General features: G+C 41.6%; 2 protein-coding genes across 2 annotated transcripts in view; one reads left to right on the top strand and one right to left on the bottom strand.

Moving 5' to 3' along the window:
* Positions 1 to 5,250, top strand: part of LOC139304627 (sodium/hydrogen exchanger 9-like) — a 56,569-nt gene extending 51,319 nt beyond the window's left edge. Inside the window, exons 16-17 of the mRNA XM_070928551.1 lie at positions 4,856 to 4,961; positions 5,080 to 5,250. Of these exons, the coding sequence (XP_070784652.1) occupies positions 4,856 to 4,961; positions 5,080 to 5,250 (277 nt within the window). The remainder of the gene's footprint in view (positions 1 to 4,855; positions 4,962 to 5,079) is intronic.
* Positions 5,251 to 7,356: 2,106 nt separating this feature from the next.
* chst2b (carbohydrate (N-acetylglucosamine-6-O) sulfotransferase 2b) lies at positions 7,357 to 9,827 on the bottom strand. Its single transcript, XM_070928219.1, has one exon. The coding sequence runs from the start codon at positions 9,657 to 9,659 to the stop codon at positions 8,262 to 8,264; it is 1,398 nt and encodes a 465-aa protein (XP_070784320.1). The 5' UTR covers positions 9,660 to 9,827; the 3' UTR covers positions 7,357 to 8,261.
* Between the last annotated feature and the right edge of the window lie 4,151 nt (positions 9,828 to 13,978).

Here is a 13,978-nt window from a genome sequence, read left to right as displayed (position 1 = left end):
ACTTTGGCAGCGATTACAGCCTCAGGTTTTTGGTCTGTATTTGTACGGCCCCACTAGATTTGTATTTTTTCACATTATTTCTTACATGTCATCTCAAACTTAATCAAACTGAACAGGGAGCATCTATGAGCAACTGCCTTGAAGTCATTCTTAAATATTTAATAGGAAATGTTCATATATTGTTGCTTTGCTCTAATGTCTAACATTCTGAAATATTCCTTGAGAAGTGCCTGTTCGTTGTTCCTTTGTGTCCTCACAAGTCTCCATGTCCCTGCTGCTGAAAAGCCTCCTCACAACATGATACTGCCGCCACCACCATTTTTCACAGAATGGTGTTAGATGAGTGATAAACTCTGCCAAGTTTCCACCAAACATCGTGCTTCACATTACAACTGAATACATTTCAGCTCATCTTGAAAAAATCCTTGCAAAAGGGTAATATTTTTTGGGGTGTCATTTTCGCCTTGTGAGTCTGTGTGTGTGTCATCATGACAAAACGTGGTCCTGGAGACACCTACTGTAGCGGGAACTGCCACATTATTTGTTGAAATTTCAAAATGAATGGAAACCAATGGGCAGCAGAAGGTAATGTGACTTAAACACACTTTCTGACAATACACACTGAACAACAGTCGACATAAATTAGTAGTAGTCATGTAAGAGGCAGATTCTTCTTGACATTTGGAAAATATGCTTATTCGCTTTGCTAAGAGTTAGATGAGGAGATTGATACCACTCTCACGTCTGTATGATAAATATAAGGCTACAGCCAGCAGCTACCTCAGCTTTGCATAAATGCTGGATATGGGGAAAACAGCTACCCTGAAGCTGTACGAAGGCAACAAGATCCGCCTACCAGCACCTCTAAAGCTCACTAATTAACATGTTATGTTTAATCCCTACAAAACCAAAAAAAGTGGGTAAACAACATGCCTGATTTTTTACCTTTGGACAGAGCCAGGCGAGCTCTCTTGTATCAGCTGAGACAGCAAGAGAGTTAATAAATGTGCCAGCACACACACATAATATGACACACTGCAAACATTTGACTTATGACATTTGCTTTCTTTGACCCACTTGTTGTTTGAAACACAACATTGCAATCTGCGTAACCATAGTAACTACATAGAGTATAACTATACCCTTTGGCTATAGTTATAAGTCTCCACATGGTTCATTTCCACATTTGGCCGTGTGTGTGTATGCATGTAAATGTGAGAAAGAGAGAGAGACGGGATGAGAGACACGGTGAGCAGGATGAAAGGTGCAGTGCTGGCCAATGTTTCCTATTGATGGAGGGAAAAAACGTATTATGGAGATGCTTTGATGTGGACCAGGTGAGAGGAGCCACAGCCTGGATCCTGCTGCCAGGTAATTGAGCTTCAACTTGGCTTGCTGGTGTCTCATCTTAAAGGCATACCTTACTGCTGCTTCCTTAACTGTTTCCCTGTCAGCCTGGCTTTAAGGCTCATTAGGACAAAGGTTTTAAGCACAGATTTTGACGGACATCAAAGCCTGTTTGATCTTTCCTGCTGAAGTGATGTGCAGTCTGTGGTTTTAGGGCTGGCAACCGGTGTTTTTGGTTTGACTCTGGCATCCCAGGGACCACCCGTATTTAAGAGACCCGGGGTGGCTTCATTATATGGTTGGAATGGTCTTTGGATGAGTCTGTTGTGTGACTTTGGAGTTAAAGCTCTCTGTGTTACCTATATTTATGGTATTATGTAAGATACCACAGTAGCAAGGCATAAACAATACTATAAAAAACAGTTAGGGGGAGGCGGCAGCAATTGTAAATATGTGCTGCTGACATTTTGTATTGTGTATGAGAGACATGTAGGAGTAGTCATTATGCAGTATGGCCCCTCTCAGTGTATGTATGGTTGGAATTTTATAATCGATGCATTAACCTCCAAGCAGCATTTTGTTGTTGTATCTGGTCATAGTGAAGCTAATTTAACTGTATTTACTTAACATGCTGTTAGGCAGTTTAATCTATAAGATGATGATATGAGTCGTATGTAAAATCTGAATCTGCAAAGTAACTAACTGCAGCTGTTAGATAAATGTAGTGGGATAAAAAGTACAATATTTCCCTCTGAAAAAAACCCAGATCCATCCTTGATAATCTTTGGTTATTCTGAGATGACAAGGAGTTGTTTGTACAGCCACCAACAAGTATTAAAGGAATACTTCAAAATTTTGTGAAATAGCTTATTGGCTTTCCTGCCGAGAAGACTGATATGACTCATGTCTGTCCGTTAAATATGAAGCCACAGCTAGCAGCAGCAGTTAGCTTAGCTTAGCGTTAAGATTGGAAGCAGGAGGAAAAGCAAGCCTGTCTCTGTCCAAATGTAAAAACAATCTGCCTACCAGCACCTCCAAAGCTCACTAACTAACACGTAATATCTTGTTTGTTTTATCAAGTCACGTCAAGTTGTGGTTTTACAAGGAGTAATGTGCTGGATTATTTCATGTCCGGGTGCAGTGACTTCCTGGAGTCTGCCCTGATTCCCTGGCAACCTCACAGCAACAGCAAGACTCCAGAAAGTCACTGCACACAGCAAACCGATAGATATTCTGATTTAATTCTCTGCAAGAAAGGGAATAAGCATGTTTCACAAAATGTATGAATATATATACTGTATATAGTAGCATGAAATGGAAGTACTCAAGCAAAGTACAAATACCTCAAAATTGTACTTAAGTACAATAGTTGAGTAAATGTACTCAGTTACTTTCCTCCACTGATGAGAGGTCAGGAAAAGGTGACCTGTGGGACATGTAGGAAGGGAATGAGCTTGCAGTGATGATGGCTGATGCAGCAGTTGGGCTTCTACCCCCACACAGCTACTCAGCACCCCCCCCACACACACACACACACACACACACACACACACACACACACACACACACAAACAACCTGACACCACTGTGGAGCAGAAAGCAGCTCTAGCAGTTATAATTACCATCGCTGTCTAGTATTATGCCAGCGTGGAACAGGAGGACACAAGAAGACAACTCACTCCTGCAGGTCTCAAGGAAGTCATTATTCCCCTTTTCTGCCTCTTCATCCCCCTCCCTCTTTTCTCTCTTTCTCTTTCTCATTTGAGACATTTATAAATAAATCCTTTTAGCTGGCAGAATGGTGCCCATAATTCCCTCCTCTTGCATTTTGCTGATAACAGCACCAGAATGTAAGAATTGGTGCCAAATGACATATTAGATCATTTTCCTCTTCTCTTTGTTTTTTGTGTGTGCTTATGCTAGGGGATTGTGTACTTGTCTGCCACCTCTACGTCCCACATTATTCATTATAGGCTCTGAGGTATAAAGGTTGCTCTCGTCCAGAAATTATAGGACTGGTGAATTATTGTTTTGTCAATTTCCGAGGCACAAGGAGAGCAAAGTATGTATACCTGCAGAAGGGCAATTATCAATCAAATAACACAGCTAAAAGCTAGTAAGTGTGCTTACTGTGCTCATTTTTAAGGGTCTGTAATGGAGAGTGTTTTACAAAATCGGCTGTCACCAAACTACTATATACAAAAACCTGGCCTGAAAAGAGGTGTTAAAGGATGTATAATACGTCATTGTTATTATCAAGTACCTACCTGAGGACAAACCATAACATCTGCCATCCCAAAACAGCCCTTTCTACTCTCAACATGGATCAGGAATATGCTTGCCTCTACTACCTTAAACACATTTATAAACCAGTTCTGACCTTGCTTCTGGTTTCAAGCAAGTGCAAGACTGACCCATCATGCCTGAAACAGGATAGCGCCCCATTTGACACCTTTTTTTCTATGAGTTCATTAATTTTTATCTCCATCAAGCCCTCTGCAGTTCTGCTCTATAGAGCGCTCCCTCCTGGAAAGCCTGAATTTGTTGCATATTTTATTGTTGGCTTTTATTACTTAAGACAACTACCCAGCAGACAAGAGCTGGTACATGTATATTAAATATGCTAACAAGTTAGCAATCTGGGACAAAAATAGCACAATCACCTAAAGCTTGAATGACTAAAATCCAGCTCTCTGCAGTATGTTATGTTGAGAATAGAAAGCCACTGACAATGGCCTTATAAAGGGAACAGTATGCCTGATATAACTGCATAGATGTTTATCAGTCAAACATTACATTATGTGGATTCTGTGCAATGATGTCGGTGAAATCTGAAAATGGCTGTGTCATTGTTCAGGCTCTCACTGCGCCCGCTGAGGCAGTCTCCGTTGTATTTTGTATTTTTATATTTGGCGTGCATGAAAACAACTGGAAGTCTGGTAGGAAACAGAGTACTTCAGTGAGATGTTGACTGATGTGTATTATGGCATGTATTAGCACATGCAGTGTGACAATGATATTTAAACAGAAAACTAGTTCTGACATCTGTACAGTATGTTCAAGAAAAAAGCTAATGTCCCATAGTTATAGTTCCCATTTCTAATATATCCCCCCTGTATAAAAATAGTGTGCATTTATGGATGTGTGTGTGTGACATGCTATTCTCCAGAAAAGAATGACTCACTTAAAGCAATTCTTTCTAACATAGTCACTGGCCTCTGATTTGCCCTCCTGTATCTGAAACAATAAGCATCCTTTGGTCCTGCCCATAAATAACATACTTGGCTGAGCAACTAAAGCTAAGATGTTACAGCTTGATCTTCTGAACCCTCCAGAATAATAATCAGTAAAACACTACAATGACTTCTTTTCACATATAATCTCATAGACTGTGCCTGAGGCCAGATTTGGAAATGGCTAAAGGCTAAAAACTAATAATTTCCCTCTCCCCTGTTTGCTGTCAGTGACTCTTACACACCTTTGGCACCATGTCTTAACAAGGTCACAGATATATAAAGCCACTGCTGACACACTGTGGCCCTTCGCTGACCAACCCACTGCCAAAGTGGTGTGGGGTATTTGCCAGATTCTTCGGCAGCCCCCCTGTCCAGGAGGTAAGACTTCCCTTGTATTACTAGATGCTGAATATATCTTTACAGAATAGAAAAAGTAAATTCATTTATTTATTTATTTATTAAAGTAATCAATTAGGATTTGCTACTTGCCATTCAGGACGAAGAGCAGCTGTGTGAGACTGAACCAGATGACTCAACCTTCGATTTGGAGAAAACAGAGAACCAGCATGTATCTATAGGAGGCGACTCCGGATCCGAGCACCAGGAAGACCTGCTGGAGGGAGACCTGGGCCTTGGCACTGCTCCAGCTCCTGCCAGGGAGGCCTGAGCTTCAGGAGTCACTTCTAACCCCAGCTTATCAGCCACAGCTGCCCTGAGGCTAAGGCTCTGCCTCCCACAGTGAATGGGGTCACTGGCCAGGGCATCTGAGAGGAGCCGACCGGGAGTCAGAGCTACAATGGCTCCCCATAGGTCATGCACCCCCCTTGTGCTGACATGCATGCAAAGACAAACTCGCAGAGGGAGAAAAAAAAAACAATTACAAAGGCCATTACTCTTTCTGTTACTCTGCTGATGATTTTCTTGGCTTGTTTTACTGCAGTTTCAAGGACTTCAGTATCTGAAATAGAATGATTAATCCTGGAAGCAGAAGTTGACCTATGGGTGCACAGTGCACTTTTCACACAGCAAGCAAAATCATAATGAGACAGTTCTGGTTGAAAATGTAACATGTTAAGTTACACATTAATTACCAGTGGAGCCGCTTCATGCTTCTGGGTTACATAACCTCTTAGTTTCAAGCTTTGGGGAGAATTGCTTGTGAACATGATTGAAAGCCACAGTATTTCCCTTAATCAGCTGAAATGGTATCTTTGTGCCAACTTTGCTTTGCTCTTCCCCAACTCCTTATTAAACTTTTACTGCACTGTTTTCTTCTGCAATCCTTTTAACTCATTCAAAATGTATTCTACTGAATTTATTACCACCCCATCTCCCTCCACGTCTTGCTTATCCCTCTGCGGCGGGCTAGAATACTTCCAAATGCTTAGGTTTATTAACGGCATTTGGAAAAGAGACTATCAGTATGTGAGACTTCTTTATGGATTGCACTTTGCTGCTTTGTGAATGCATTATTATAAATCTCAGGGCCCCGTTCCCCTTGCGTGAAGCAGGGTGTTGTGTACTGCACAAATCCAATCTGTGAAGGTTAGGCATTGCGAATATGTAGACTGTTTCTCTCATATTAATAAAGACATTGTCCTTGAAGTGAGGGTTTTCCATTCTATGTTGTGAACGCATGGGTGCATCTATGGAATGCTCGTCTGTTTCAGTTCTCAGTTGCTGCACTGTATTCTGCTTTGTTTGTGCTGATGTTTGAATTCAGTTTTGTTCTGAGCAACAGAGACTGAATGACAGCAGCCTCTCAGTCCTCAGATGGAGATGCTCAACGTTTAGCTCAATCCTTAAAGGAACAGTTCCCCAAAAAACACAATTAAACTCGTGCTTTTATCTAGTACAAAGTACAATCTTACTAGTTTTGGGGTGATTTGCTGAGATTTGGAGCTATCACTTATACAATAGGTCACCCCAACACAATGCACTGTAATGCATTTGGTCGGTGTATCAAAACATTCTTCTTCCATGACATTTGAAAACTCAATGACAATGTCTCTTTCCGCATATTCTTCCTGATGAACCACAAACCTTATTTTCAATGTTTTCTCAGAGAACTTCTCATTGACGTACTCCCACTAGCTACAGCATCTATCTCTGTGCAGGAGGAAGAAACAAAGTGTTACAACATTTCAGTGTAACCTTGACGCTTGTTGAGCTTTCCAAGTGTCACTTTTGGGCACATCACGAACCAAATGTATCCTAGCCATTTTACTGAAGTGAACCTTGAATCTCAGCAAATCACATCAAAACCTGGATGGAGTTAGAGGAAAATCAGTTTTGTTGAGTCCCTTTAACTTTTATACACTTTTATATCTTTGTATTGAAGTAATTTAATATTAGTGTCTTTGAACATTTCTCTGAGATCTTTAAGATTGTGTTGTCTTATTTCTACCAACTAATGAAGTAACAGTATTTCAGACTATTACAAAACTGTTTTATGACACATACTTAAAAGGTACCCTGTGGAGTTTTTGACCACTAGTAAAGATTGATGTTGATGATGCGGGTTTGAAAAAAACAGGAACTTTGTTTACAAGAAAACTCCACAGTATATCTTTAAGTTATGTAGCAAATAGCATCAAATGTGAGGCATTATTTCAGCACAATGGTGATCAAGTGGCACAGTGGTGCATAATGCACTGAACTAAGGTGTGCCTTGAAACATCTCATGAATATAAAGAATAAAATTATTACAAAACCTATATGTAGGTTTTTGTTATTACAATATTGATAAAATCCAGTGGCTCGTTGTGTTTTATTTTATTTTACTTTTTAAGGGAACCTTGCTTCATGCACCATTTTCTTTTATCTTTTTTTTTTTTTAAATGTGCAGCAGTGCGGGTTGTTCAACACAGATGCATAAACTTGTCTTGTTAACTGTGAACTTTACTCAATGCAATATTCCCAGATCATGTGTTTTCATAAGAGCAAGCAATTGTAAACATTTGAAATGGTGGAACAGACTGCTTACACCGACACTGAGGGAGACTTTCCAGCTCCAGGGCCATGATGTTGTCCACAGTGCATGATAGCATCCTACAAGGATTTGGTGACAAAAATCAAAACATCCTTTTTTTTAAATCTAGAAATAGCACTACTGCCATCCTGATGTAGCTTACTCATCACACCTCTACCTATGGCACATCAACAAAACAATTTATTGATTGTCTCTGACTTCAACCAGATCTTACAAATAAACATTAGCAATGAGCTTTTTTTTGTTGTTTTTTAAATCAGTTGTTTTTTTGTTTCCTTTCATCCACTATTTTCACTTTTACAGACAGTATGGAGACTGAAAAAACTGATTTTCTGTAAGGTTTTGAACATTCAAAAATAACCCCAAAACATCCACTTTGAAGTGCCATCATAACAAGATACATGAATTATACAGTTGTTGTTTTTTTCATTGTTGCAGCTTCACTAATTGAGTCATTGTTTGTAGGCCTTGCGTCGTCAAACACATCCAATATTCCAGTATAAAAGGAGTGGTCCCTTCAAATACCACTGCAATTCAACTGAGGGAAACATGATACATTCCAAATGTGGCCAGTGGAGCTCCTCAAACACTGATTTAAAGTAAAGCTTTAATTCCACAATAAGAGGAAACGGCACTCGATGCAAAATGAACATTAAATTAAAAGGTCTTTGGTGGTGAGAACGTTTTCACAGTTTGGAGTGTGTCAGTAGTGATTTGCTCAAGTCCTTGGCCTCCCCGGCTGTTCTGACTCTGTCATACCCTAGAACAGACATGGCATGGTGGCAGTAGTCCTCCACTTGTTTGATCTGTTGAATGCTGAGCACTGTTCTCCATGCACTAGCAGCTTGTGTGGCATTCCTGGACGAGACTATGAATGGCTTAGAGGAGGAGCTGGAGCCACTGGTCATGTTCAGTGCAAATGACTCGATGTCGTGGTTGGTGGTGAGGTTGGCAAAGCGATAGATGTTCCGCAAGGTCTTCACTGGGTTCTCCACCAGGTCCTCGTACCGCACAGCCATGTACTTCCCCTTCAGCCAGCTGGGTGGGTTTAAGGCAGTCCTCAAAGTCCTGGAGGTGCGGTCACAGATCACCTCCATGGCTCCTATGGAGTGGTAGTCTGAGCCATCCTTCTTGTTGGCTTTGTGACCAGGATCCACAAAAGGTATCCGGCGGAGTTTGGGGTCCCTGCTGCGGACCACCTGTAAATTCTCCCTTATCAGGCCGTGCCTGGATTTGATCCTGGAGTTTGCCACTGCCCGCGGGTCTCTGACCAGGTGTATCACCTTCAAATCCAAGGATGGATCCTCCATGAGTGGGGCCAACACGTTAACGTCCAAAATGCGCACCCCTTTAATGACTATGGTGTTATATTTGAGGCACTCCTCCTCCAACAGTCTAAGGCTTTGAGGGGGGCACTTTTTACACACCTTATCATCCACCATTCCCACCACGTCTTTCCTGTAGGCTGAGCAGAGGGGATAGGAGCATACCACTTTGTTGAGTGTGGCCCCAAATAGTCCAAGGGAGGTAAAATTCTTGCCCCCGGGGCTGTTGTAAAGTTGGAAAACAGACAGATCGCAGCGGTACAAGGAGCTGAGCATGTCCCTGGCTGCCCCTTGTAAAGACACTGCATCACCTGGGTACAGTTTCTGCCAGATGTGCCACATTGGCTCATACAAGAAGAACACTTCAGGATTTTGGTTAAAAAGCTCCCCAAAAAAGGACGAACCCGACCTCCAGGTGGTCAGAACATAGATGAGCTGTCTCTTTTTAGCCAGAGAGGGCCTGTACAGGAAGCGAATGTCAGATCTGCTCTGATAAGTGGTGCTCCTCATCTGATGGTTACACTGCTGTGGCTCTTTAGTCCATTTATAATTAGCCAAGTTGAGCATAGTGAGGACCAGCAGCAAGAAATAGGCCATGAATAACACGATCCTCTTCCTGCGGAGGACTTTCATCACGATCCCAGGCTGTGCTATTATCTTGGTATGATTCCTGTAGGTTTTGAGCTTCCTCCCAAAGCCAGCATCCTTCTCCCAAGGCGCTGTCAACTTCAGTGGTTGATGATATTGTTTGCCTCTCATCTGTACCCTCGCAGAGTGGCTCTCACCACTGGACAACGCTCCTTACATTGACTGTGCACCAACACGCTCTGTAGGATGTATACAGCCAGTGCTGGGAATTGATACCCAGTTGAATACGAGTTTGTTAGGTAATATATTCACCACCAATTCGAAATCCACAACACGATATCCCGTTTTCACTGCACTGCGCAATGTTCTTCATAGGAACGACGGGTGAGAGGAGCGTTTAAGTTGTCCATGGCGAGCGGTGCAGTGATTCTGTGGGTGGCCCGTGTTCAAAACAAAAAGGAAGACGCCTTCATCATTGTAACAGACGCCCTGTTTGTCCATGTTCAGCGGAGGCATCCCTGCGCAGTTGTCATCTGATGCATCCTTGTAAATGCAGCCTGAGAAGATTCAGGCACCGCAGACAATAAAACCGTCACGATTTGGCGCGCCCGGCTGGAGCTCATATCATTCCGCATCTGCCATAACGGAGCAGAGAACGACCGGTATCCACAGTTACAGCGTTTGGTGAAAGATCCCCCTCCCTCGTTCTTCCTGCTCCTCTGCTCTTCCAACTAATACAAACTGGACCGATTCAATCAGAATACAAGGGGAAAGACCCGCCCACAGAGGGACTATATTGGAGGGCGTTGTGGCGTCGTGCGTCAGCGAGCTGCGCCATTGGACGTGCTGCACGTCTGTCTCTGTCGCAGGCTCGACTCTGGCTCCCACACATCGCAGCAATGGTTGACTGTGGGAAATGCTGCTGTTGTTATGTTTCAGAGAGGTCTACATAACCATATGCACCCTTGTAAGCATCCTCCACCCGTATATTTAAGACACACAGCTGAACACTAAACCCACGTGCACGTGCTTTGCAGGATTTGGATGGTCTTCTCTTTAGAAACGTCACAGCCTCACCCATCCCCATTGTCTCTAACACTTTGTTTTATTGAAATGAATCCGTTTGTAAGTTTCTATTTAGAGTCCTATCATCTATGTTCTCGTCATAGTGTGTGGCTACAAAATCGATTTTTCCAATTAAATGTATTTGTTTTTCCCACTACAGCCTCAAGAGGGTAGCCGACATCTATAAGAAAAAAAACCGCTCCCTACCCCAGAGAAAAAATCCTATTATTAATTAAAAGTAAAGTACCATACTCCCATGTCAGCAAAATATTCTCCTGTTAGACTACCGCAGGGATGTTGTTTGTGCTAAAAGATTAAAACAAATAACTGAAAATAGAGTATCAGTAAGATTAGGTCTAAAGGAATACTGCTGTGGTTTCTCATTGACTGTATTGGGAACAGTCAGCAACAGTGACTGACACTCCTCTCAAGTGGAATCAGCTGAAATGTGACATGTGACAGCTGTTCCCCAGGAACTGACAAGTCCTGGGAAGCTGTAAGGCCATGTGTTCGAACAGAGGAAACCACATGCTCTGCAGATTGAAAATCATCTTTCCTAAGAGGCTTGCCAGTTTGGGATTACGGCCCAGCACAACCGAACGGCACAAAAGACTGAGTGAAAAGGGTTGGGCCCTTTGACCCCTGTAGAGAAATCTCTGGGCCTGTAATGTCCTGATTTTGATTTTATGGTAATGTTTGGTGATTTTATTGTGACCTTTATTGTACCCTTTTTATACATCTTGTACCACCAAAATCCTCTTTTACTATTAGTAGTTGTAATATGTCTGTTTGTACATGAGCATACAAAATTACAACAGTGTAGCCTTGTTTTTCAAAGAGGATATATACTACAGATCAAGTAAAGCTACTGTACTGTAAGTGCTTTTGGAAAAAGCTTAGATATGCACCGGATAATCTGACTATACAGTGAATAATTACTCTTCATGCTCTTTAAAGTGTGCAGCGGTTGCTGATCTTTCTATCCCATAGGTTCTCATTTTGTAGTACTCATCCAATGCGGATGTTTGCAGTACAAAACCTTTGTGCAGACTGCCCTCTGCTGGTGCATAATGTTTCCAATCAAGACAAAGAAACAGTTTCTCTCTCTTTTGCCCTAAAAAGTATTGACATAATAACAGAAAGCATTCATACATCATATATTTTAATTATCTATTGTATTAAATTTAGGCCTATTGAACTACTGATAGAAATGTTGCCAGTGGGAAGTAGTCAATATCTAATAGCAGTTTCAGGAGATGGTTTTTATACAGAGTTTATATGTGTCACATTTTAGAAAGAGTTCAGGTTTGTTTCTACTATTACTTTCTTCTGTCTTCCTCAGTTTAGGATTACTAACTGAAAACTTGACAATGTGGCACAGAGTAATTCCTGTACCTAGCACCAAGTAACAGTAATCTGTATGTATCCCACTTACATTGTACATAATGTTCTTTTTGTTTCTCCTTAATTTATTTCAGTTGATGAACTGAGGGCCGTTCTGGGATGCCGTATTGTTGGATAATAAAGTGCAGCTACGGGAGCCCTTTCTCCACTTGCAAGTATTATTGCTTCAGAGTAGAGTAGATGGGAAGAAGCTTATTTTAAAATCCTCATAACATTTAACAGCTCCTCTATGAATGTTGATTACTTGGGTTCAAGTTTGACTGCACATACAATATTTTGAGCTTTTCTCTAAACTCTTAAACTGGATTTATAATATTCTGTGTGGGCTTTTTCAGGTGGATGAATAGTAAGAGGACACTTCAGTACCACAGTGAGCAACAGTTAAGTAAGTTACCCAAAATGCAACAAAGGCACAAGAGAACAGTTGAGTGAGTCTAAAAAAGAGGTGAAAGAGTGAGTAAATCTGAGTGTTGTTGGTGTAGCTCTGATAATTGTTGTGTATGATTTGACCCAGAGGGAGCATGTACAGGCGGAATAAGAGCGGCCCAAGAATCAAACCCTGGGGGACCCCACATGTCATGGCGATCCGCTCAGATTTATGATCACCGATGGCAACAACATAGCCTCTGCCTTTTAAGATATGATCTGAACCAACTGAGGACTGTGTCAAATAATCCCACACACTTTTCTAGTCTGTCAAGAAGTATTTTATGGTCCACAGATCAAGCAGCACCTAAACTGATGTTTTACCTGAATCAGTGCAGTCTCAGTGCAGTGAAGCCAGACTGAAAGCTGTCCAAAAGGCCGTTCAAAACAGCTTTCTCAATACTTTTTCCAATAAAGGGAAGATTAGAGATGGGTCTGTAATTATTCAATACTGACGGATCCAGGTTGTTTTTCTTTAGACTGGACATAACAGCTGCAGTTTTCAGTGATTTTGGACAAATGTTTGATTGGAGTGAGCTAATTACAATTTCTAACATGTCCATTTCCAAGCAACTGAAAACAGTTTTGGAAAAACTGGTTGGCAGGCTGTCAAAACAGCAGGTGGATGAATTAAGATGCATCACTACTTCGTCCAGCGTTTTAGCATTGACAATACTAAATGTTGACAATCCAGCCAACTTGTTTCAATCTAGCCAAATTGCCTTGCTTTCACTGGTATCAGTTTCTCTATTTCTCTGTCGTTATTTACATAGATTTTTACTGGTCTGTGATAAGTGTTACAGACAGACTGTGAAGGACTGATATGCATTGATGTGACTATCAGAGCGAGGGGGACAGCTGTGATTATCTCCCATATGTGTTCCCTCACAGACTGCCACAGATATCTCTCTCCCTCTCTTTCCATTATCCATATGCAGTAAATTTCACCCATGTATGTCCAGACACATTATTACATGGACATGTTCACATTACTGCAAGAGGCACACACACTCCTTCACAGACCATAGGTATGATTTTCTTTGTCACATTGGTATAATTATAGACCACCTTAAGCCAAGCTGCTAAAATATATGTATATATTTCACAGCTAATACTTCAGACAAGCTATAGGATATACAGAGAATTGTGATGCTCAGTGTTGTCAGCACATGTATATCTAGTGGCCAAACAGATCTCTAATAAATCTCCAATAATACATACATAAAGAGTCGGTCTAGACCTGCTCTATTTTGTAAAGTGTCATGAGATGACTTTGTTGTGATTTGGCGCTATATAAATAAAATTGAATTGAATTGAATTGAAATTTCTGTTCAAATATCTGTAAAACGTATTTTTGCAGTGTGGCGAATGCTCAACCAGACACAGTATCTCTGCATACACACACACACACACACACACACACACACACACACAGTCAGTACAAAGCTGCACTGTGAATAGCCATGTTACGTAATCATGAACAGCGGCTTTGCGCCTGCGAAAAGAACGAGCAGGTGGAGGAGGAAACATGCGCAGTAGGGCGCCTCGTCAGCAGCATCAGGACCAAAAAGGTCCCCAGGAGCCTGCGATGCGAG

Source organism: Enoplosus armatus, chromosome 21 (assembly GCF_043641665.1).
Source record: "Enoplosus armatus isolate fEnoArm2 chromosome 21, fEnoArm2.hap1, whole genome shotgun sequence".
In the NCBI taxonomy this organism is placed as follows: Eukaryota; Metazoa; Chordata; class Actinopteri; order Centrarchiformes; family Enoplosidae; genus Enoplosus; species Enoplosus armatus.
This window is presented reverse-complemented; position numbering and strand designations above follow the sequence as displayed.